Here is a 23,493-nt window from a genome sequence, read left to right as displayed (position 1 = left end):
TCTTAGATCCAGTTTCCTTTGAGTCACAGATTTAGTGCTTAAAGGAATCTTAAAAATCAAGTAGGTTCAATCATGCCATTTTGCAGGTGAAGAAACTGAGACTCAAAGAAATTTAGTGACTTTTCCAAGAACACACAGGTGAGAGAGGTAGGATTGGAGCTTAGGTCCTCTGTCTTACAAGATAAATTTTAACCTAAAACACTGCCCTAGTCTTATTTTATAAAAAATGGCCAACCCCCCCCCCCCAAAACATAACAAAACAAAAAAGGAAGCTATCAACAAAAACTCCCACCAAATCTATTTTGCCAAAAATAAAATTCTACCTTGTAGTAATCTATATCTTTCCCGCAAGACAGCCATAGAGAACAGAACATTTTTTTCCTTCTTTTCTTTGTTGTTTGGGGAACTTGGGACAGGGAAATAAGTATAGACTTGTGGCATCAATGATGTAGGAATATCCCAGGGAGTAAGGACCCAATACTAATTCATATTGTAACTTTTCTGAAATTAATAGTCTTAAGAAAAGTTGCCTGGGAGCACAGAGATGCAAGATTTGCCAGCAGTCATACAGCCAACATATTTGAGAAAAAATATATGCTATGTGAGGTCAAAAGCTGTATCATCTTTGTAACTGTATTCCCTATGTACAGCACACTGGTGGTATATAATTATATTAGAAACAAATGATTATTGATTCCTCCTTATACTTATATTAAGCTAAGCTGACTCTCCAGAGAAAGCACACTTGTAATAGCAAATGAACACTTTTTGAGTCTGTTAATTTTAAGTTTTATTCTGGAAGCAAAGAGGGACATGATTTCTATCATACTAGCCTATAAATCAAACCTATTTGATGAAGACACATGAGGTATATCATGTCTGACTTTCATAGATTATATATTTTCTAAAGCAGTAAAATGTTTCTCAATAACATTTTAGTATTTAATGTAAATCTAAATCTTTAAGCAAAAATGTACAGGTTAGGTCAAAACAAAGAAATTCAATATTTTTCAACATTAACTGAGAAGATATTTTGCAAATTAAACACAGGTTTACAAATTTATTCCAAAATAAAATAAATTCTTTACCTTTCCCAGCATTCTGCCAAGAAAATAGTAATGTCTGGCAAAAGAATCTCCAACAAGCATCTGTGCAGCAGGATTAGGATATAGAAGTCCTTCATTAGTGGTCTTAAAAAATCCTTGGTTGGGGTTAAACCCTGATTTTAGTAGTTCATTCAAGAATTCTCTAAATATGCCCCCACCATCAATGCCAGCTTCATCCAGGCCATGTGCATTCAGTAAGTGTACACGAATTCGCTTTTTCAAATCAGGCTCTAAAAAAAAAAAACAGGTGAAGGAAAAGACAAATGAAAATAATCCAAGAGATTTGTGTATCAGAACAATTTATACAAAAAAACCCCACAAAATTACAATCAACTCAACATCATGTTAATTCAAAAACATTTTTTTGCCAGTTTAGAATAGGAAAATACTATAATCACCATTAATACAAAAGGAAAAAAGTAAGGAGGAAAACCAGTTTTTAATGAACAATAAAATTAATCTGACATAGAATACACTAATACCACAACAAAAAGATTACAACAAAGTAAAAAGGAGCTAATGACAATAGGCAGAGTTGTGTATTAATTTTCTTTTACGTAATAAAAAAGATCAATAAAGCACTTTGAAAGACTGCAGGAAAAAATTTCGATGAAAATATTTTTTGGGAAAAATTATAATTACAAATATATAAAATATACAAATATATGTATAAGTAAAATATATATATGTACATATTTATATAAAGCATTATAAAATTTTCAATATAACTGGATTAAATCATGTCCCTACCAAAAGTATACTAACATAAAAATTTTCTCACAACCAATCCAGAGTTGGCTATTTTTCCTTTTACTCTCCTTGCCAAAATGGGTGTGAAGTAATGTATCAGAATTATTATAATGCATACTTCTTTTGTAATTCATGATTTGGAACACTTTTACATATAGCTATTACCAGTTTGCATTATTTTTTAAATTAAGATTATTTTCAAGTTTCCTTAATGCATTATAAAAAAACAGGAAAAAACTAAAGAATATAAATTTTACAACTATAGTTAAAGAAAATTCAAAACCAAAGAGATTATAAAACACAAAATATATCATTTTGATTAAATAACACTAAGGGTTGTTGCATAAACAAAATAAACACAATGTAAAGAAGAGAAAGCTATAGAAGAAAAACATTTTATGTTAACCAACTCTGAAATAATTCTAATATCCAAATTGCGAATTGACACAAATCTAATTTAAATACAGAAGTCATTTCCCTACTTAAGTGGTCAAAGAAAACACTTAAACTTGACACAAACTGTCCAAGCTCAAGTTCTTGATTTTTAAAATAGATATGCAGTTTCTTTAGTACTTACATCACAAAGCTTTTGAGTGTCTTGAATGGAGTAATGTTTGTAAACAAATCCTTCAAAATGCTATATAAAATAAGTATCAGTAGTTACTACTATGAATCTGTTTTCTCGGTTTAAAAATGAGGTTAGAAGAGATGATTGATGACGTATCTTCTTGCTAGTAATTATTTTTAATTTAGAGATTGTTGCAATATATAGTGTAAAAACCTATTTTCTGTCACAATGGTTTATAATTTTAGGGCAATTCTTGTCCAACACTCCCTCACTCAGCAGGAATCTAAGGTACTGCAATCTTTACCTGAATAACCCCTTCCATAAAGATCATTTCACTACTCTGGGGAAGTTTCATTCACCTGAGATACTCATACTCACTGCAGTTGGCTGTCCCTAATCATCAGAAAACTAGGGCCTACTCAGTAAAAGCAATTTGCCATCAGCCTAGCAGACACTTATACACAAACATGCTTTTCAGTTGTTTTCAATCTCTATTGCTTGTTCTGGGAACAATAGTCAAATCAATACTACCTAAGTGATCTATTAGACAGAATGAGATAACAGATTGTCTTATTTTTCTACTCACAAAACCTGTGATTCCCTAGATAAAATTCCTTTCCCTATGTTATAACACTCTTAGCAGACGAGAAACTCCTAGAACCTTTCTATATTTATATCTCTAGTGGTTAAACATATGTTTAGCAAAGGCCTGTTCATTTTTTTTTTTTTATTCATTCATACTTCACAAAGTCCTGGTGTGAAAACCAAAGTCCTACAGTGTTTGTGTTGTTTCTTTCTCACAGCTACCCACTGATGGCAAGAGAGAGAGAAGAGAAAAATAGATTTCAGAAGTGAACAGGTGACTAAGAAAATGAAATTTAAGAATGTGATGAGGATTGTTGGACTAAGACTTAAAATGGGAATAATGGACTGGACTAATGGCTAATGACAGAGAAAATATATCTATAAAAATCAAACAAAATGCATTTGCCTAGTATTTAATAAAACTATCAAAAGTGTTTTAAAATTTAAAAGATGAGAGAAAGAGAAAACTACATACACACACCAAAATAGGTATTACAAAAAGTAGCTGCAATTAAGGAAGTATAGCAGTTGGGAAAACAATGAACTGATACAAAGTTATATCAGGAAAATGAGAAGAATGAACACAGTAACATCAAAATTGTGTAATGTTCAACTGTAGATGACTTAGCTATTCTGATCAATTCAATTATCCAAGACAATTTTGAAGGACTTATGAAGAAAGATGCCATTCACTTCCAGAAAAGGAATTTTTGAGAGCTTGAATGCAAACTGAAGCATAATTTTTTTCACTTTCTTTTTCTTGCATCTGCACTCCCCCCCCCTTTTTTTTTTTGCCAATATGACTAATATGAAAATGTTTTCCATGATTTCATATGTATAACTGATAGAACTGATTGTGACATAAAGAGCTGGAAGGGAGAGAGTTTGAAAACCAGATTTTTTACCCAAAAAAAAAAAAAAAAAAAAAAAGCTAAAAATAAGTAGCAATTTTAAAATTTAGCAGTCCAGAAAATCATAAGTTCTAGTGGTTAGTATGTTTAGCAAATGCCTACCTCGATTCAGAAGACTAAAAAAAGAAGCCAGAAATAAAACTCATTGCCTTAGATATCCATGGACAAATGCCCAGAGCAAAAGCAACATGCAAAAAGAACTAAAGGCCACAAGGAAGCAAATTTTACCTAATAGGTATCATGAAACTTGGTAGAATTCATTTCAAATTTGGAACATGGCTCTGGATGGAAACCTTATTCAAAAGAAAAGGATTAAATAAAAGCATGGTGGAGCATATTATATAATTGCTCTGATTCTCATTTACACAGTAGAACTGTCTGTTAGGTAGAAATTATATAATCCTGGGAAGAAGTGTTCACTTCTTCCTAGAGCTGTTACAGAAGAAAATAAAAGTAAATAAGATAGACACCCAAAATTTTGGGAAAATATATTTCAAAACATTTGGAATAAAGACTAAAATTCAATCCAAAAGGTATATGACATCTTCAAGAGTGTAATTATGAAAATACTCTTATTAGATAAACAATGCCAATTGTCACTAGGATGTTTCTTTTTATTTAGTTTAAATATTCAAGATATATTTATTTTTATTCCAGAATTCTGATACAAATTCTCAAGCTGTTTATGTTGTTGTTTATACTCTAGCTTATGTGAAATGGATGGTGTCTCTATTGTTCTATCTGTGATTTCTTCCCAGGCAAAATCCATTATACTTTACAATCATATGAGAATAACTGGTTAGCAAATATATTTTATGATATGATTTATTAACTTGTATAAGTGCTATAAATGTCAATATTATCTTTTTAAAAGCAGAATGCAGTACTTGTAACTTTCAGACCTACTAATCTTTAAGTAATATTTAAAGTATATTTAATTATTTAATTTATATATTTAATTATATTTAAAGATATTTAAATCTTTAAGTAATATTTAAAGACAAAATGCTGGGCTATAATTTTCAAAAAAATATGTTATTCCCAATTGTAATATGGGAATTATCATAATTGATAATTATGGTATTGTAATATATCATTAAAAAAAAAAAATCCAGAAGATAAGTATCCTATTTCTCTCCTCCTACTTTAGGTACCAGTGAGTCAAATCAATTATCAGATAATCTACAAGAACTAGTACACTAAATATTCTTGTCAAACATCTGATAAGAGAAAAGGGGAAAGTGAAGAAAAGGATGATAACAGAAAAAAAAAAAGTTCAGTTAAATAATGGTTAACTGAAATTAGACAAGGTGGTCTCAGTCTTGGCACTTCCCAGGCTTTTCTATTTTTTTTTAATAGCTTTTTATTTACAAGATATATGCATAGGTAATTTTTTTAGCATTGACAGATGCAAATCCTTTTGTTCCAACTTTTTCTTTCCTTCCCCCAACCCTTCCCCCAGATGGCAAGTTGACCAATACATGTTAAATATGTTAAAGTATAAGTTAAATACAATATATATGTCCAAACAGTTATTTTGCTGTACAAAAAGAGTCAGACTTTGAAATAGTCTACAATTAGCCTGTGAAGGAAATAAAAAATGCAGGCGGACAAAAATTGAGGGATTGAGAATTCAATGTAACGGTTCTTAGTCATCTCCCAGAGTTCTTTCCCTGGGTGTAGCTGGTTCAGTTCATTACTGCTCTATTGGAACTGATTTGGTTCATCTCGATGTTGAAGAGGGCCACTTCCATCAGAATTGATCATCATATAATATTGTTGTTGAAGTATATAATGATCTCCTAGTCTTGCTCATTTCACTCAGCATCAGTTCATGTAAGTCTCTCCAGGTCTTTTTGAAATCATCCTACTGGTCATTTCTTACAGAACAAAAATTTTCTATAATATTCATATACCACAATTTTTTCAGCCATTCTCCAAATGATGGGCATCCATTCAGTTTCCAGTTTCTGGACACTACAAAGAGGGTTGTCCCGGGCTTTTTCTTAAGAATCTCACATGAAAATAGCAATTTACTCAAGCATATCACTATTGTCTATATAAAAACTTGGTGACATATACCTGGTTCAATTTTCCTCTTCCTTAAAACAATAATTCTAAAGTTACCTTTAGTTTGATTTTGGATAGGTCCTTCAAGTCTTACCCTTAATCATCTAGAGTAAAATATTGGAATTTTTAAAATAAAAGAAACATTTAAAAATACTTCTTGGTTGACTAAAACATTAATAGTGGTTAATTGCAAGACACTCAAGGAAAAGCTCAGATATTACTGTGGGTTCTATTAAAATAAATGGACCTACCATTTTGCCATGTAAATTTTTCCCTGCTGGTTCCTATCCTGTGTGTGTGTGTGTGTGTGTGTGTGTGCACACGTGTGCGCCCGTGTGCAAGCGCGTATGTATGAACACACACTTCCCAGGCAGGAAATCACACTTTTTAATCTATTTCCTTAGCAAATCAATCCTCAACTGATAAGGAGTGGGTAATCCAAGCACTGATAAAGATCATCATCTCTCTAAGTCTTCAACAGCAACATCTTCAAAGATTGTAATCAAATAAAAAGTACAGATTACTTGAGAAAATATTCATCCCTCATTTTCAGAGAGGACAAATGACATTGTGAAGGTGAGACAGATTTGCATAAAGTAGTTAGTCTCACTCAAACTTCCAGAGCATGTTCAGTGGGAAGATAACTGATTATGGCCCAGAATGCAGAGGATGACCCTGGCATCTTCAATGTGTAACCAATCTCTAAATGCTCCACAATGCCTGCTGCAGCCACTTTCATGGCCAATGGAACCAACTGTTCACATCAATCCATCCAACAGGTAAAGTCTTTACATGCTTGGGGTAGACATTATGCCTAATTTGCTGATGAGTTTAAGACCCTTTGATTACCTTCAACCTGGTTTATTTAGACCACCTACCCAGATGAAGAAACTGAGGCAAATAAGGTTAAATGATTTACCCAGGGTCACACAACTAGTGTTAAGAGGCCAGATATGAATTCAGGAAGATATGTCTTCCTGACTCTAGACTCAGAACTTTATCCACTGTACCACTTAGTTGCCAAAGGTAGCATTAAGAAATATACTCCATCTGAAAAATTGCAAATCATTTTAATAAAGGTTACAATTATAATTTTTGTAATCTGGAAATAAATCTAAATTTGTAAAATTTAACTAATTTACCTAAAGTTGACCTACATTCTACTTATTATTTGAAACGTATGTTGATCAACATACCTGCTGTTGTGTCTCATCTAAAATAATTTTTTTTTACTTGAATTTAAGTTAAACAAGGTTTTGTACCAACCCTTGAAATGGCTATATATCTAGAATTTTGAAAGCAATGTTAAAATTTCAAAGCATTTAGTAAAATAGGAAAAAAATTCCTAGCTTTATATAAAGTTGGGTATTTTTAGTCCTTGGCAATATATATTTTTTGAAATCAGATTTAATGTATTTGCTTTCAAGACAGATAACAATATGTGTAAATTATAAAAATTTTTAAAATTAGGACTATAGATTTAATTGGAGTAACCCTAAAAAATAACTAGACTAATCCTCTTCATTTACACATCAGTAAACCAAAATTTCAAAAGATGAGTTTACTTCTTCAAAAAATGAGAAGGGAAAAGAAATGATTTAATCCCAGTTCTAACTATTTTCAAACTACGCAACACTGTTTCCCATAGTGAAAAAGATGCAGATAACTTATTGCTTTGATGATCAATTATTATAGAAAAATGATATTGTTAAACATACCATTTTCTGGGGAAAGTTTATCATAAGCATCTTCATAAATATAATTTCTTCGGATTGTAACATTAATTCCATCCAGAAATGGACCATCTCCTTGTACTTCTTGTTTATCTGCATAAATTAATCTTTGAAAGATCTGACAAACAAAAAAAATGAAAACTACAAAATGTTTGTGGGGTAAAATCAGTTGACAATTAGTGAGAAACAATATATGTAAAAATACAGAAAAGTACAGAAGGATCCAGCAGAGGGAGCTCAGAAAATGTACAGTAAATTTTAGGATTTTTTTTTCTTTTTTTGAAATACATGTATAAGAAACACTAGTCATTCTAAAAGATATTCACTAAGCACAGTAGGACTGGGGAAAGGATCTCTCCAGCGACCATTTTCTACATAATACAAAAAAGATAGTCATGATAAACAGAGGATCATTATACTTATATCTGATTTTAAGGCATTCATTTTCCTAAAAAACTCATAAAGACTACGAATGATTCTGATTAAGTTAATCAATGAACACTTGAAATTAGGATTAGGACAGCAGCATTCTGTCCTAGGCCAGGTGGTAGTCTCAGGATCAGGAGACCAGGCTAAATGCCCACTCCAGAGTCAATACTTTCTAGAACAGAGTTGTAGTGCAATTCATTTAGCCTCTTTGTTTTAGCTTCCTCATACATAAAATGGAGATAATACTTGCACTAACTAATTCACAGGACTAGGGTGAGGAAAGTATTTTTGCAAACCATTATTTGGTGTAAAGATATAAGTTTTCTTACAATGTGTCTTCATTCCTTTATGTTTTTTTTAAAACCAGTATTTATAATGGATGTCTAATGTACAATGATCACCTTCAAAATAGTTCTACTTGAACAAACTGGGTAATATTATTGCAAACAATAGTTAACTCTCTTTGAAATACTGCTATTTGATACATGTTTACAGGCAGACCATTATCTTTTCAGAATTTTACTTGGAAATAATGGCACCTTAAGGTAAGTGTTAGTAAACAATGGATATTTAACATGGTTTCTTTAAATAAGGTTAAAAATAAAAATTTAAAAACCTTCAATGCTCTATAACCTAACATCACAAAATTTTTTAAAAGGTGGCTAAAAAGAAGATAATTTAATAAAACCATACTTAGCATTTTCTGCGTTCTCAACAATAAAACAAAGTATCTGAGAAAGATAGTGATTAGAGATGCAAAATAAATGAATTTACTTACCTTTACTCTTTCTTCAAATGGAACTACAAAAGGCAATTCTGTGAGAATTGCAAGCTGCCTTTCCTCAGATACTGAAAGTGGTGCTGGTTCCACACCTACTATAAAAATAAAAATGTAAAGTTTGGTTATTTCATTCATAACCTCCCCCCCCCCTTTTTTTTTATCAGATTCAGCTTCTGTCCTGCAATAATCCCAAAAATCTCTCTCTTTATAAAATTCTATAATTCCAATGCCACACATTGATATAAAATTCATTTTCTAAAAACCATTGTTTTGATTGATAATCATGAATTATGAATTATTGTTGCCATTTCCTTTTTTCAAGATGTTCAATGGTTCTTTTATCTATGCAATTAATTCTTTGCCTGCATTAATAATTCATTGAATTTTCACCCTATCTTGTCTTACCTTCTCAATCTGTTTCTTATCTGTTCTACCTAAGATATGCTCTGATCCTATGCCTTTGCTCATGTCATGCTCTCTATTCATGTCTCTTGTTCCATCTTCCCATTTCAGTGTCTTTCCAATCTTTTTAAAAGATATCAAAAAATAAACACAGATCTAGTGCTACAAGGATACTAAAAGTCAACTAACCCAATCACACTTTATTTTGCAGCTGAAGAAACTGAGCCTAGAGGGGTTGAATCACTTACCATATGCTATATTTTCTAAAAAAAATTAGCAAAACCAATCTTTTAATTCAAGTACTTTCTCTTAAAATACAGTCATGCTTTACACTATATATCACTGATAGCTGAAGTACCACAAGAAGTCAATGGCCAAAGACTTTTGTCCTAAGTCCAATATACTCTCCTCTGCTCTCTTGGCTTCTTTATGAAACCATCCACAATGACCATACATATCAGTAATCCTTTATCCCTATATTCTAGGACTGCTGAAATTAGACCATCAGATTTATAAACTCTTATGATCTTTTATTAAAGTTATTTGTATTGTAAATCAGTTAACAAACATGTATTAAGCACTTAATATGTCAGGAACTGTTTCAAGCCCTTGTTTACTTTCAAAAAGGGCAAAAGTATTGTCTCTGCCTCCAAACAGTTCACATTCTAGTGGGGATAACAATATGAAAACAGCTACATACATAGAATACAAGGCAAATAGAAAACAATCTCAGAGGAAAGGAATTATCTACATTCTTCTATCTAGAAAAAGGTTGTAACCCTGCACAATGCAACTGTACATCACTCAACAGAAATACTGGGTTACAACATCTTTCTTTCTTTTCTATTTTTTTTTTTTTGGCTGAGGCAATTGGGGTTAAGTGACTTGCCCAAGGTCATACAGCTAGGAAGTGTTAAGTGTCTTGAGATCAGATTTGAATGCAGATACTGCTGACCTCAGGGCTGATATCCACTGTGCCATCTAGCTGCCCCCTACAATGTCTTTCTTAAAGAAATGAATTTATGTATGATCAGCCAGCATCTGCTAAGTACCTATGTCTCAAGTATAATGCAAAGTACTGAGGACATAAACACAATAATGAAACAACTCCTGAACTAAAGGAATGGGAATGGGAATAGGAAAATGATATGTACACACAGAAGATAAAATGTATACGAGATAAGGGGGGAGTTGAGGTGCTGGCAGCTGAATTACCAACGTTCTCATACAGGAGGTGGCATATGAACTGGGTTCTAAATGAAGATGGGGCTTCTAAGAAGCAATGATATACTCAGAAACCTGGAAATGCAATGCTATTTTTTTTAGTGTTTTGAGTGTTGTCTTATTATTTTTTTTTTTTACTACTGACCCAAAATTACTAAAACATTTATTCCCCAAATAAATTTTTATTGGCAGCTTGGCTGCCAATTAATTTTGGTAATATAATAAACATTATTATATTTCTCTGGTACAACCATGAGCAATAATACATTAAATTATTTAATTCTTTCTTTGCTACTGTATTTATAAATGCTTTAGGCATGCCTCACTAAGCTTGGAGATTTTCTTCTTTGTTTCTGCTACTCTTGTGGAAAAAGGCTGGCAATTTTTATTAAATTTTTATGCTGTTATTTCACTGAAACTGCTAATTATCTTAATTACTTTCTATTGTTGATTCTTTACAGTTTTCTATGAAAACTATCATGTCATCCATTAATAAATATATTCCTCTCTTTTGTTAATATTTATACATTTCATTTATTTCTTGTCTCATTTATTTCTTGTCTTACTGCAATAACTAGATTCTGCAATTATGTTAAATAATAAAAAGAGGGGACAGCCTTGCTTTATCACTACACACACATACATTCAGAAAGTTTCTAGTATTTCTTCTTTGTAAATAATGTTGACTGTTGCAAACATACATGCACACACATACATTTTTGAACTTTTTCTTAATAATGAAAATTAATATTTTTAGCATAATATATTTTTGGCATTTAAGTCAGGAATTGCTATAATCTTAAAAACAAATGAAACTGAAGAATACTCAAAGGACAATGAAGAGGCACATGACAAATACTGAACATGCTTCAATTCTTGGCTTCAATTCTTGAAAGAAAGAATTACCAGAAGTGATATAAACCTGATCTGTCAAACTTACTGCCCTGGGCACAATTACTAGTAAAGTTCCTAGTAAAGTAGAAAAAACTGTAATTGGGAAATGTTTAACAAAATAAATAAAAACGTAATAAGACAAGAATAATGTTAATTTGAGATATTCGAAGGCAATATGCAGCTGCAGAATCCTTTCTTCTTTGACTTTGACACTTCTGAAGTAAAGAAAATTCTCAGATATTTGAGGAGGAAAAGATGATAGACAAATCACATTTCATTAGACTCAACCAAAAGAAGATGGAACGACTACATACATTACTATTTATGCTATGAGAAGGAAATTCAAGGAGAGTCTTATTGGTGATTTTATGACAGGACATAATTAAGAGAGTGGTAGTGGTAACAGCAGCAGGAATAATAGCTAACATTTATACAGCATCTACTATATGCCAGGCACTGTGATAAATAGGTGTTTTACATATATTGTATTGTCTCATTTGTTCCGCAGAACAGCCCTGAAAGGAATGTGCTAGTATTATTATCCCCATTTTTTCAAAGCTGAGGAAACTGAGGTATAAAGGATTAACTAGTCCAGACAGAGCTATTAAGTATACGAGATTGGATTTGAACTCAGAACATCCTGAATCTAGTGCTCTATTTACCACGCCATCTAGCTACTGGAATGAAATCTGCATAACTGATGGATCACTCCTATAAATGAAATCACAGATATACTGATGAGATCTAGATATGGGGTACCTAAATGAAATTAGGATTTAATTGAAGTCTAGTGGCAGGTTTGGGATACAGGGAGTCAAATAGAGCTCCCCTGCAATTCCTTTGGATTTGGTGCAAGGATACGGAGTTAAATGATGTCTAGTGGAGGCGCAAGAGTTCCCTATAAAGGAATTTATAGGCCCAAAAAGTTAGATTGATAAAAGAGGTTTATTATGGGGTTTGGAGATAAGATTAAAGTATAATTAAGGAAACAGGTGAAGGTAGAAATAAGAAGGGCACCAGAAACAGGATTCCAGTAGACAGAAGGTCTTGGCATGCCAGGCTGGCATGTTTGGAACCTCTGCAAAGAGAGGATTCCAGTAACTCTTTTATAATGAGAGATTCAGCTAGAGGGGCCTGTGGGTGGAGTCCCAAGTTGGCTCAGATAAGGGTGGGGTTGGGACAGGCCTTGATCTTCTACTGGAATTCAAAGGGACCAGAATTTGTGAATCAAAAGATCCTGGATTGATCAACTAAGAGGGGTTGGGAATCAGAAAGAAAGGAATAATCAATTCTTAAAGGGACTACACCTGCACCAATACTATAGTACCAGAATCTTCCTAGAACTGATATATGACTGCCATAACCGACAAAGTATCAAATTTTATGGCTCGCCTAACAAGCAAAGAAGAAATGCTTGGTGGATATAAATAGGCTACAGTAAATTCCCAATGAAAATTTGCCCAGAGAAAGAGATCTAGAAGCTATGATATAGGAAATGTAGGCTCAGAAAAGTAGGTAGTGTAGTCAAACAGCAAGAACAAGAAATTACAAATGAGCAATGTACACTAGTACCCATAAAACACTTCCTTCATGTGGGATAAATTTGTTATAGAGCATTTAAGAGAACACGAATACAAATACAATAGGATTCCTCTCTTTCTATAGAAACAAGATCAATACAGCTAGAATAAGAAAGTAAAGTAACAAATGAGAAAAAAAACTGTATTAAATATCTCTAATCAGAATCTGATAGGTAACTAGATAGCTCAATGGATGGAGTATCAGAACTGGAATCAGAAAGAAATATCTTCCTGATTTCAAATTTGGACTCAGTACAACCCTGGGCAAGTCAATCAATTCTGTTTGCATCAGTTTCCTCATCTGCAAAGAAAATGACAAACCATGCCAGTTTCTTTGCCAAGAAAACCTCAAGTGGAGTCATGAAGAGTCAGACAATGAATGAACAAGAAATAATAAGTGAGATCCAAGAAAAATAAGTAACAAATTATGGGGGGGTGGGGGGGGGGAAGAGACTCATTCTCCACTGCATGAACTATAAGATTTATACTCAACAAAATGGCCAAAATGACAAGATGGGAACAGTTAGGGGATGGGGGAAAGGGTAGGGAATGAGGAGAGGGAGAAAACGAAATATGTGGCAATATAAGCAAAACAAATACACTGTGGATGAAGACATGAATCAATCATTAAGAATATTCCAAAAAATAAGTTAAAATGTTTGGGTTTTTTTAAGTGCTTGATTAAAATGTCCAAATAACTTTTTTCAGAGATGCCACTGTTAGGCCTACCACTCAGTGAAAGAAATGTAAGTATTCACAGAAACATTTTTTTTGTAGTAGGATATACTGGAAACAAGTCAATTTCTATCATCTGGGGAAAAATTATACAATGTAAATATAATTTGATAACATGCTTTATGAAGTATGAATATGAAGAATTCAGGGGAATACTAGAAGACCTCTGTAATCTAATAAAAGAGGAAGGTAAGCAGAACCACGACAATAGAACAATTGGGAGTGTTCCTGAGCCGCAAAGGGACTGTTAAATTTCAATGTTAACAATGAAAATTTTCAGTGTGAACATTTCACTTTGGAAGTTTACAAATCCTATAAATCGTGGCTTGACTTATTGTTTTGACTGAAGAAAAAAAAAAGAAACTAAATTGAAATGAGTTAGTGTAAAATGCTTGATCCAAAGTATGTACTTTGGAATTCATTAAGCACTTTTCATAGTGCAGATTAATGATCAGTGTCAGCAGGTTAGATCAATCATAAGCAGTCAGAAGCGGTACTGATTAGAAAAGTATTCACTGCAAAATAGGGAGTTTTTTTTGTCTTGAGACTTAAAAATTTGATAGAGAAAATGGTAATAACACACAGACTAAATTTAGAAAGTATTAAATACAAACATTTTTCACCACCATCACTCTCAGCAAGTTGTTAAACAGTTAGTAGTACACAACTAGAGAAAACGGGTGATAGTACATAAAAGTATCAGGCCTGGAATGAAGAAGACTCATCTTCCTGACTCAAATCTGACCTCAGACATTTGCTAGCTGTGACCCTGAGCAAGTCATTTAATCCTGTTTGTCTGTTTCCTCATCTGCAAAATGAATTGGAGAAGGAAATGACAAACCACTTCAGCATCTTTGGCAAAAATTCCCAAAGAGGTCACTTACACACTTCTCAGATTGGCTAAAATGGCAGGAAAAGATAAAGAGGAATGTTGGAGGGGATGTGGGAAAACTGGGACACTGATACACTGTTGGTGAAGTTGGGAATGGATCTGGCCATTCTCAAGATAATATTCTTGTATCCCAATGATATTCTAAAGGAGGGAAAGGGACCACATGTGCAAAAATGTTTGTGGCAGCCTTTTCATAGTGGCAAGAAAATGGACACTGAGTGGATGCCCATCAGCTGGAGGATGGCTGAATAAGTTATGGTATATGAATGTTATGGAATATTATCGTTCTCTAAAAAACAATCAGCGTGGGCAGCTAGGTGGTGCAGGGGATAGAGCACGAGCCCTGAAGTCAGGAGGACTGTGTTCAAATCTGGCCTCAGACACTTAACACTTCCTAGCTGTGTGACCCTGGACAAGTCACTTAACCCCAATTGCCTCATGAAGTTAGAGAGACCTGGAGAGAATTACATGAACTAATCTTAAGTAAATTGAACAGAAGCAGGATTTCATTGTACAAGGCAATAGCAAGATTATACGATGATCATTTCTGAAGGACATGGCTCTTCTTAACAATGAGACAATTCAGGCCAATTCCAATGATCTTGTGATAAGAACCAACTACATCCAGAGAGAGAGGACTGTGGGAACTGAGGGTGGATTACAACATAGCATTTTCACTTCTTTTATTGTTGTTTACTTGAATTTTATTTTCTCATTTTTTTCCCTTTTTGATCTGATTCTTCTTGTGCAGCAAGATAATTGTATAAATATGTTAGTCTTATATTGGATTTACATTTTCCCCATATTTAACATTTTAAAAAAAAATCCAAAACAGGGTCACCAAGTATAGACATCACTGAAATGATTTAACAACAGAAGCCCATTCTTAACAAGAAGTACAAGCACAACAAAACTAAACATAATTATAATGATCAAAATCTTGACTCTAAAAGAAAATAAAGAAGTTACTCCTCCTAGCCTACTATTTTAGCAGGTAGGTCATTAAAAGTATGGAATAATTTGCTCAAATTTTAGATGGTTTTAATCAGCTATGTTTTATTGACTCTTTGATATAAGGAATGGCCAGTGGTTAGGGAAATAGTAAAATAAAATAAGCCAATATAAAAATAAAAGATTGGTATACTAAACTGAATAACCAAAATGTTTGCAACTATTGTACTATATTAAATTTTATTTAACAAATTTATTTAACCAATTTAGTAAGTCTATGAAATATAAAATAATTTTGATTGCATTAAATTAAAAAGGTTTTGAGGTTTGGGAAAAACAAAATAATTCCACCAGGGAGAATAAGAAGAACATCCCAGGCACTGGAGAAGAACTACTACCTATGAGAAACAGTAAGGTTGGCTAATTTGGTTGAATCATACAATGCACAAAGGGAGTTAGTTATCTGGAAATACAGTATAAAAAGCTAGTTTCTGAAGGGTTTTTTAAAGCCAAATTTGAGGAATTTTTATGTTATCCAAGAGGCAAGAAAATGCCACTATAATTTCTTGAACAGAGGGGCAGCTGAATCAGAAGAGCATGTGAATGGTGGATTGAAGACTAAAAGAATGTAGCCAAAGAAAACAATTATTAAACCATTGAAATTGTAGAGAAGAAAGACAGAAAGGCCTAAATCTAGAGTAATGACTGTGAGAGGAAATGAATCTGTGAGCTGTTTCAGTATTTGAACTTGAGATGACTTTGGAATATTGGTGGTTCTGGATCAGAGATCAAAAGAGATCAGGGTAATAGGACCCATGTGCAGAAGTATGACAAAACTACAAGAGTTTTTTTTTTTTTTTTTTAAACATAAACAACTTGAAGTATTAGCACTTTAGCTACTATAAATATAGAACACTTGTCAAATATAAGTTTTAAAGAAAGAAATCTGGAGCATGACTATTGCTTATTTACATACAATTCTTATATTCAATTATTTACATTCTCCACAAACAAATTAATGACAATTTACCTAATGGCTACTATTCAAAATGATTCAACTGTCTAAATATCACAAATTAAATTCAACCTCAGAATAGGATCTCTTTTTTAAAAAATTTATCAGCTACAATGAATATTGTTAATAAGTAAATAGGAGAAACTTTTGGCTTTTAATTTTCTTTAAATTTCTTTTTAAAAACATTTAGGCCTCCTAAATGCTATTTATTGTTACTGCATTAGTTATAAGACAATCAACTGAAATGAAATGAACTGAAATAATGGTAACAAAAGAAAATAACATTCTGATTACTAAAAAGAATTTTCATCTTATGTTATTAAAAAAAAAAACTGAGTTAAATATCTCATTAGTACAAGTTCTACACAAATTAATTCCTCATCAATACCATCATATTAGAAAATAAGGAAACCCTAATCATATACTGGCGAAGCTAGGGCTCACAGTAGTTAAGAGTACCAGAACTGGAGTTAGAAGACTCATCTTTCTGATTTCAAATAAGGTCTCTGTTACGTATTAGTTGGGCGACCCTGGGCAAGTCACTTAATTCTGTTTGCCTCAGTTCTTCATATGTAAAATGATCTGGAGAAGAAAATGGCAAGCCACTCCAGCATATTTGCCAAGAAAATTCCAAATGGGGTCACGAAGAGTTAGACACGAATAAACAACCAAAAAACCACATACTGCTGACAAGTGTTTAGGTGAAACAGGAAGAGAAACATGAATATAGAATTATAAATATAAAAATTAAAATATTTAGAAGATAATTAATTGAAGGGTTACTTGTCAAAATTTTAATAATATTAGATTTTAAAACCAATTTTGCTTTCCCTTCCTTCTTCTGTATCAAACATATGATTTCACCAGGGTAAGAAAAGTCCCTACCATCAGCTAATGTGTTGCTGTCATCTGATATATATTAGCAAGATGTTAAATAATTTGTCCATAGTCACATAAGTTTGTAGAGAAAAGTGAAAAGATATGAGCCTAGTCCTCCTCATGCCAATGGTAGATCTCTATCTAGTATTCAATACTTGTGCTAGTTACTGAAGGATTAACTAACATCAATTAGCAGTGTATCCACTCCATAATTATCACTTAATATTTATAAATGACTGTTTCACATATGTTATAGAACATGTTATAGGATATATGATAAAAATGGCCAGAATAAACTCAACAAGTCTCCAGACTTTTAAAAATCTAGTATCCAAGCTTCCAAGTAGTAGAGAATAAGTGCTAAAATACCTAAATTCAAATCTGGCTTCAGATACTCATTAGCTGTGTAACTGTGAGCAAGTCACTTTGCCTCAGTTTACTCAATTGTAAAATGAGCTTGAAAAGGAAATGGCAAACCATTGCAGTGTCTCTGCCAAGAAAAACCTCCATATGGAGTCACAAAGAATCAAACATGACAAAAAATGACTAAACAAGAACATTATCATTACAAGATCAAAGACTCAACAAATTTCCTGCTGCCTTGTGTAATGACAACACATAGGAGAGAAAAGCAAAAGCCATGAAAAATCATGTGCTTTGAGATGTATACTTCAGATATGGCAATAATATAGCAGTTAACAAAAGCAGGATAAGGAGGAAATGAACCCACATTTGAACTCACCATCCAGGGTAGACTGCAATGGACCTATTCTTCCCATTCTTCGGACTCTCCATACGTGTCTAGCTGATGGTACATAGAGCTGTGTAACCTATGTAATGATCAAACCTTGTTAATGAGGTCCTATATTAAATCTGAAACTTTAACTTAATTTTACAGTTTCTAAGCTGAAGCTTAGATACATAACATATACTATATCATTACAAATCCCATTCTTGCATCACAAATATTTTCCTTCAAATTCTTCTAGATATTTTTTGGTACCTCTATTTCTTAGCCTAGGTATTCTTTTTGCATATTTAACATGACATTAGATCTTTTTTCCCTAATACATACATTAAATCTTATTCTACTTGATAGCTAAGACTTCATTTGTGGATGTACATAAGTTAAAAAATTATATTCAAAATAAATGGGAAAACTGCCACTTATGAGTACAATGATGAGAAAAAAAACAAAACAAAACAAAACAAAACAAAACAAAAAAAAAAAAAAAAAAAAATCAGGTAACCAAGCTAAAGACCAATAAGCCTTCAAACGATGACGGCAAGTAAGGCAAATGATCATATGATTACCAAAGAAAGAACATAAATTGTGTCAATTCCTCATTAATTAAATCATACACAAATATTCTGTTGATAGAAAGTTCAAATCCATAGCAAAATTTTCAAAGATTAAAAACTTTTCATTGGATAAACATTCTAAGGATTTGATGAAAAAATTCTGAATTTACCTATCAATTCTAAAAGTTATTTATTTTTAATCACTCTATCAGTTCTGATCAGGTATCAACATATTTATATTTATTGAGATGGCTTCCCAGTGATATATATAAAAACCTCAAAAATCTAAATATCAAATATTTATTTACTTATACTCAAATAATACAGATTCATCAAAGCAGAACCTCTTGTTTGGCAAACAAATAATTAACTAGAACATTTGCTTATTTATGGCTCTTAATAAAGATATAGATCTCATAATAAATTATTTTATTTCTTTAAGGGGATATTTTATTTGATTTTCCACAGATGTCTTTTTCACAATGAAATCTTTACAACATATTAGTTATCAAATGTGACTAAGAATGTCACCCACAATGCCAAGTCTTCATTAAATCTGAAGACTTAGGCAACAAAGATTCCTTCCTGCATGAGGGTATATGACATAGATATATCAGTATAATAAAACTACCCAAAGACAAGGGTTGTTTTCAATTAATCCTTTAAAAGAAATTGGCAAAAGCTAACAAATAGGAGAGATGTTTTAGGGAAAACGGGGTACTAGGCAGAATACAGGCAATGTGGTAGAGCACCAAAGTTAAATTTAACCTGCTTCAATAGTTCTGTCTAGTCCTAACCCTCATTGTACCACTCAAAATTTCTAAGAATGCCACCTCAGCATATGAGCCAATGGTTATTAAATTTTGTGATTTGGCCTAACACCCATCCTGTTCTTTAGGTCCATACTGTGGAATTATGCTAAAAATGATGCAGTCTACTAATGAGATCCTTCTGGTACTTCTAGTATTAAGCTGCCATGAACAGATTACAAGGTAACCCTACCTTATACTGAATCCCTTATACCATCTTGTTCTCTAGATGTTTCTAATATTTACATCTTTTCTCCCCAATAAGACTGTAACTTTCTTGATGGCAGGGAACATGTCCTCTACTTCTTTTGTGTTCCTCCCAGCACCCAGCACAGTGCTAGGTACATAGTACAAGCTCAATAAGTATTTGCTGACTGATTGATTCCATGGTACAGTGGGCATTCTTAAAGTGAAGCAGAAGAAATTTGTGTGAGTATGCACACTTCATCCATGTGTGTATTTCATCACCACCATCAAAAACAAACATTTATTGAGAAGCTACTATGTGCACTGCCAATGACAGAATTAAGAGTCATAATGTCATATTTTAAATAGTTTTAAAAACATATTTCTATTTAAACATTCTCATTAGTACAGGACTCCGAACTATAATAGCCCCACTATTAAAAACTAATCTACAGAAGTTACCAAAGGTGGCTATAAAATTCAATCAGTCATGATCTTATGGCCAAACTAAAACTATCATTCAATTTACAAGGGAATTGTGACATATAATTTAGAAAAATGATAACAGTGCTAGAAGAAGATCACAGACAGTTACTAAATCTTAGTTTCTACTTCCTACAAATAATTTTCATATAAGAATAAGAATTAGTTCTATCTTCTTTAAGCTGATAGGCCAGTTTTCTCACTCCTGGAAAAATTCAATGTAATTTTATATTAAACACAGGAATTCAACCATAACACCTTATTACAGAACAAACCTAATAACAAAAAGGCAATTAAATTATGTTAACTGACAATATTTATGCCTTCTACTATTTGACCTTATAGCCATCAATATAAAGTCACTCACACTCTCTCACTCACTTTCACACACTCACTCTCTCTCTCTCTCTCTCTCTCACACACACACACACACACACACACACACACACACACACACACACACACATATATTGAAAAGCAAAACCTAAATCTCAACAGTGAACAGAACTTTTATGAAAAGGTCATCTTTAAAAAGGAACTTGAACAGGGTGGGTTTTATGCAAAAGATTACAAAAACATTTCACGAATACCTTATCTGCTTTAATATTCTCCTGTTCTGACAGCCAGTGATTTGGTGGACAAAAATTTCGTCTTGTGTCTCTGGACTTCAACATTTTTACTAGAGTGGTAATAACCTAGGTAGACAGAATACATCTATTCAATATAAATAAGTCATTCTAGAAAAATTGTGCAAAGGCAAGCAACACTATCAATTAGAAATCAAAGGCAAACAAATTCAACAGGACACTACAAAATTCTTTCACTTAAATAACTTAAAAGTACACATTAAATAACTTTAAAATTAGCTATATATATCAGCACTAGAACCAGTTTACCTAAAAGTGCTTCCTTTCGCAAATCACAGCAATGTATCTTACATACAAAGCAGTTATCTGCCAGAGAAAAGGAGCCAAAATTAACAGAAGTAGCAGCAAATGACTTGTTCAAGATAATTTATAAAAACTATAAGAAATTTTGTTCCTAATTTTAAAATGGAAACATTTGGTAAAAGCTCATTAAAAATTGCATGATGCACAATCACAAAAGTAAAAAGTATGCATTTTGCCCAAGACCAATCCATATAACTGAAAAAGCCCTTTTTTACTTTTTCTAATTAAACTCACAAAAGTACTGACTTTTGTTCCATTTGCATATATAATCATATATTCAATCTATCTAGGCTGGAAAAACTCAACAGACCCACAAAATTATTCGACAGCATTATTTCCCCCAAATTAATATTAATTCTCACTATACCACATATATTAAAAAACATCTTGCTTTTGTCAAAACAATCTATCCAACTGTCTCATTTTTATGCTTTGGTTCTCATTTATTTTATTTATCTAAGTTTCATACTCATACAAAATCTTGCTTGAGATTTTTGTTCCTTTTCTGAAACATTTACCCATTATCATTTTGAGAATCACTTTTAATATTATATATAGATGTGTGTGTGCATGTTCATGCACATGTGTGCGTGTACGTGTGTGTGTGTGTGTGTGTTTTTGAGGACTGTTACAAAGGTCTTATCAGTACCTAACACAAGTAGTGGGTTGTGCACCCAAAAAATAATTTAATTAATAAGAGCAGAATTGTATATTGAATGATCTGAAGACATCTAATAATACTGACTAAAAATGCTTTCTAAAAATACAACTTGTTGGGTATAAAATTTGATACCTATAATTAATTTTGATCATAAGTTAATAATAATCTTAATTTTAAGATTAAGTAATTTTATACTTGTAAGTACAAAATAGGTATGCTTGGGAACACAACAAAAACAGAAAGACAAAATGCCCAGCCATTGGACCTTTGAGAATCAACAGTAGAACAGAAAGTCCCCAATCCATGGGTAATAGATGGCATGGCAATCCATCAGCTAAAGTGGAACAAGTATCTTGGTGAAGAATGTGAAAGAAGAAATGATTTCAGAAACTAGCCTGGAGGAGATAGCCTATGCCTATAGAAATTAGCAAAAGAGATTATGAACCTATACATTCATATATTTTAGCAAGAACCTGACAATGGTATATATCTAGGGAAATTTTTCTCTATTAAGCTGACTAAGCTGGCCTAAGAGTGCCGAGTTCTGGAGAAGTGGTAGAGATTAACTCTGTTTACCAAAGTATGGAAGGGCTGCAATCTGTGGCATAAATGGACAAAGTACCCACATCAAAAGAAATCATACCATCTTTGGAAAACGGAAGCACATCTGTTAACTGGCCACATTCATATTCCACATATATCATTAAAATCTTGTGAAGAAAATATTTATGTAGGTTCTGCTAAAATTCCTTATGAAATATTTCTAAGAAACACAACACAAAAGAAGCAATGTCTGAAAAGACTTCAATCCACTTCTGCATTTTTAAAAATCTAATTATTAATTGACAGGAGTTATTACTTCATTTTTACTTGGAAATCTATCTCTTCTTCTACCTTACCCAATAGACACCCATAGTAAAAAAAGATTTTAAAAAGAAAAAAAAAAAAAAAGTTCAAGAAAACCAAACAACTCATCAATAGTATCTGATAATATGAAATATTTCACATCTACAGAAAGACCTCATCCACAGAAAGAGAATAAGGGAGTATATTTTCTCAACAGGGGCCATAATATCACAACAAATACCAGTATTGGGCTTCTTTTGTTTTCTTCTTTTGGTTTATACTGTTGTGGTCATCATACATACATACATACATATATACATACATACATACAATTTTCCTGGTTCTACTACAAATATGGTAAAAGTATAAAATTTATCTTTTAACATAAATTACAAGTTACAGAACAATTATTTCTCTAGATTAAATTTTGTTTCCTCACATTCCTGCTATACTTAAATGTAAAACTAAACCAAAATATGCTAATCTTAAGATTTAAAGAATTCACTGAGGAGACTGTTTTAATTCTAAATGTGATTATATTCTTTCACACTCTTTAGTTTAATAAGACAATGAAAAACTACCTATGTATATGGTAGAAATCAAAAAGACTAAAAAAAAAAAAAATTACTCTTCTCCCTAACAAAGAAAAAAGAATGAAAGAAGGAATTACTTAATGGCCTTTCTAGAAAAATAAGTCAGAAAAAGAAAAGAGAGAGGCTACCAAAAAAAGAAAGAAAGAAAAAAAAAAAAG

The 23,493-nt window shown here is 32.3% G+C and overlaps 1 protein-coding gene across 4 annotated transcripts in view; it reads right to left on the bottom strand.

Annotated features, from left to right (window-relative positions):
• Nucleotides 1–23,493, bottom strand: part of UBE3C (ubiquitin protein ligase E3C) — a 165,479-nt gene that overhangs the window by 52,458 nt on the left and 89,528 nt on the right. For 2 of the 4 annotated variants that reach the window (XM_031939550.1, XM_031939554.1), the window contains 5 exons: nt 20,876–20,980; nt 18,236–18,335; nt 8,931–9,028; nt 7,709–7,841; nt 1,089–1,336 (listed from right to left, as the gene is read on the bottom strand). In XM_031939550.1, the coding sequence (XP_031795410.1) occupies nt 1,089–1,336; nt 7,709–7,841; nt 8,931–9,028; nt 18,236–18,335; nt 20,876–20,980 (684 nt within the window). The remainder of the gene's footprint in view (nt 1–1,088; nt 1,337–7,708; nt 7,842–8,930; nt 9,029–18,235; nt 18,336–20,875; nt 20,981–23,493) is intronic. The other 2 variants (XM_031939551.1, XM_031939552.1) reach the window with 2 other exon arrangements.

Source organism: Sarcophilus harrisii, chromosome 5, assembly GCF_902635505.1.
Source record: "Sarcophilus harrisii chromosome 5, mSarHar1.11, whole genome shotgun sequence".
Classification (NCBI taxonomy): Eukaryota; Metazoa; Chordata; class Mammalia; order Dasyuromorphia; family Dasyuridae; genus Sarcophilus; species Sarcophilus harrisii.
Note: the sequence above shows the minus strand (reverse complement) of the source record. Positions and strands in the feature narration are given on the sequence as shown.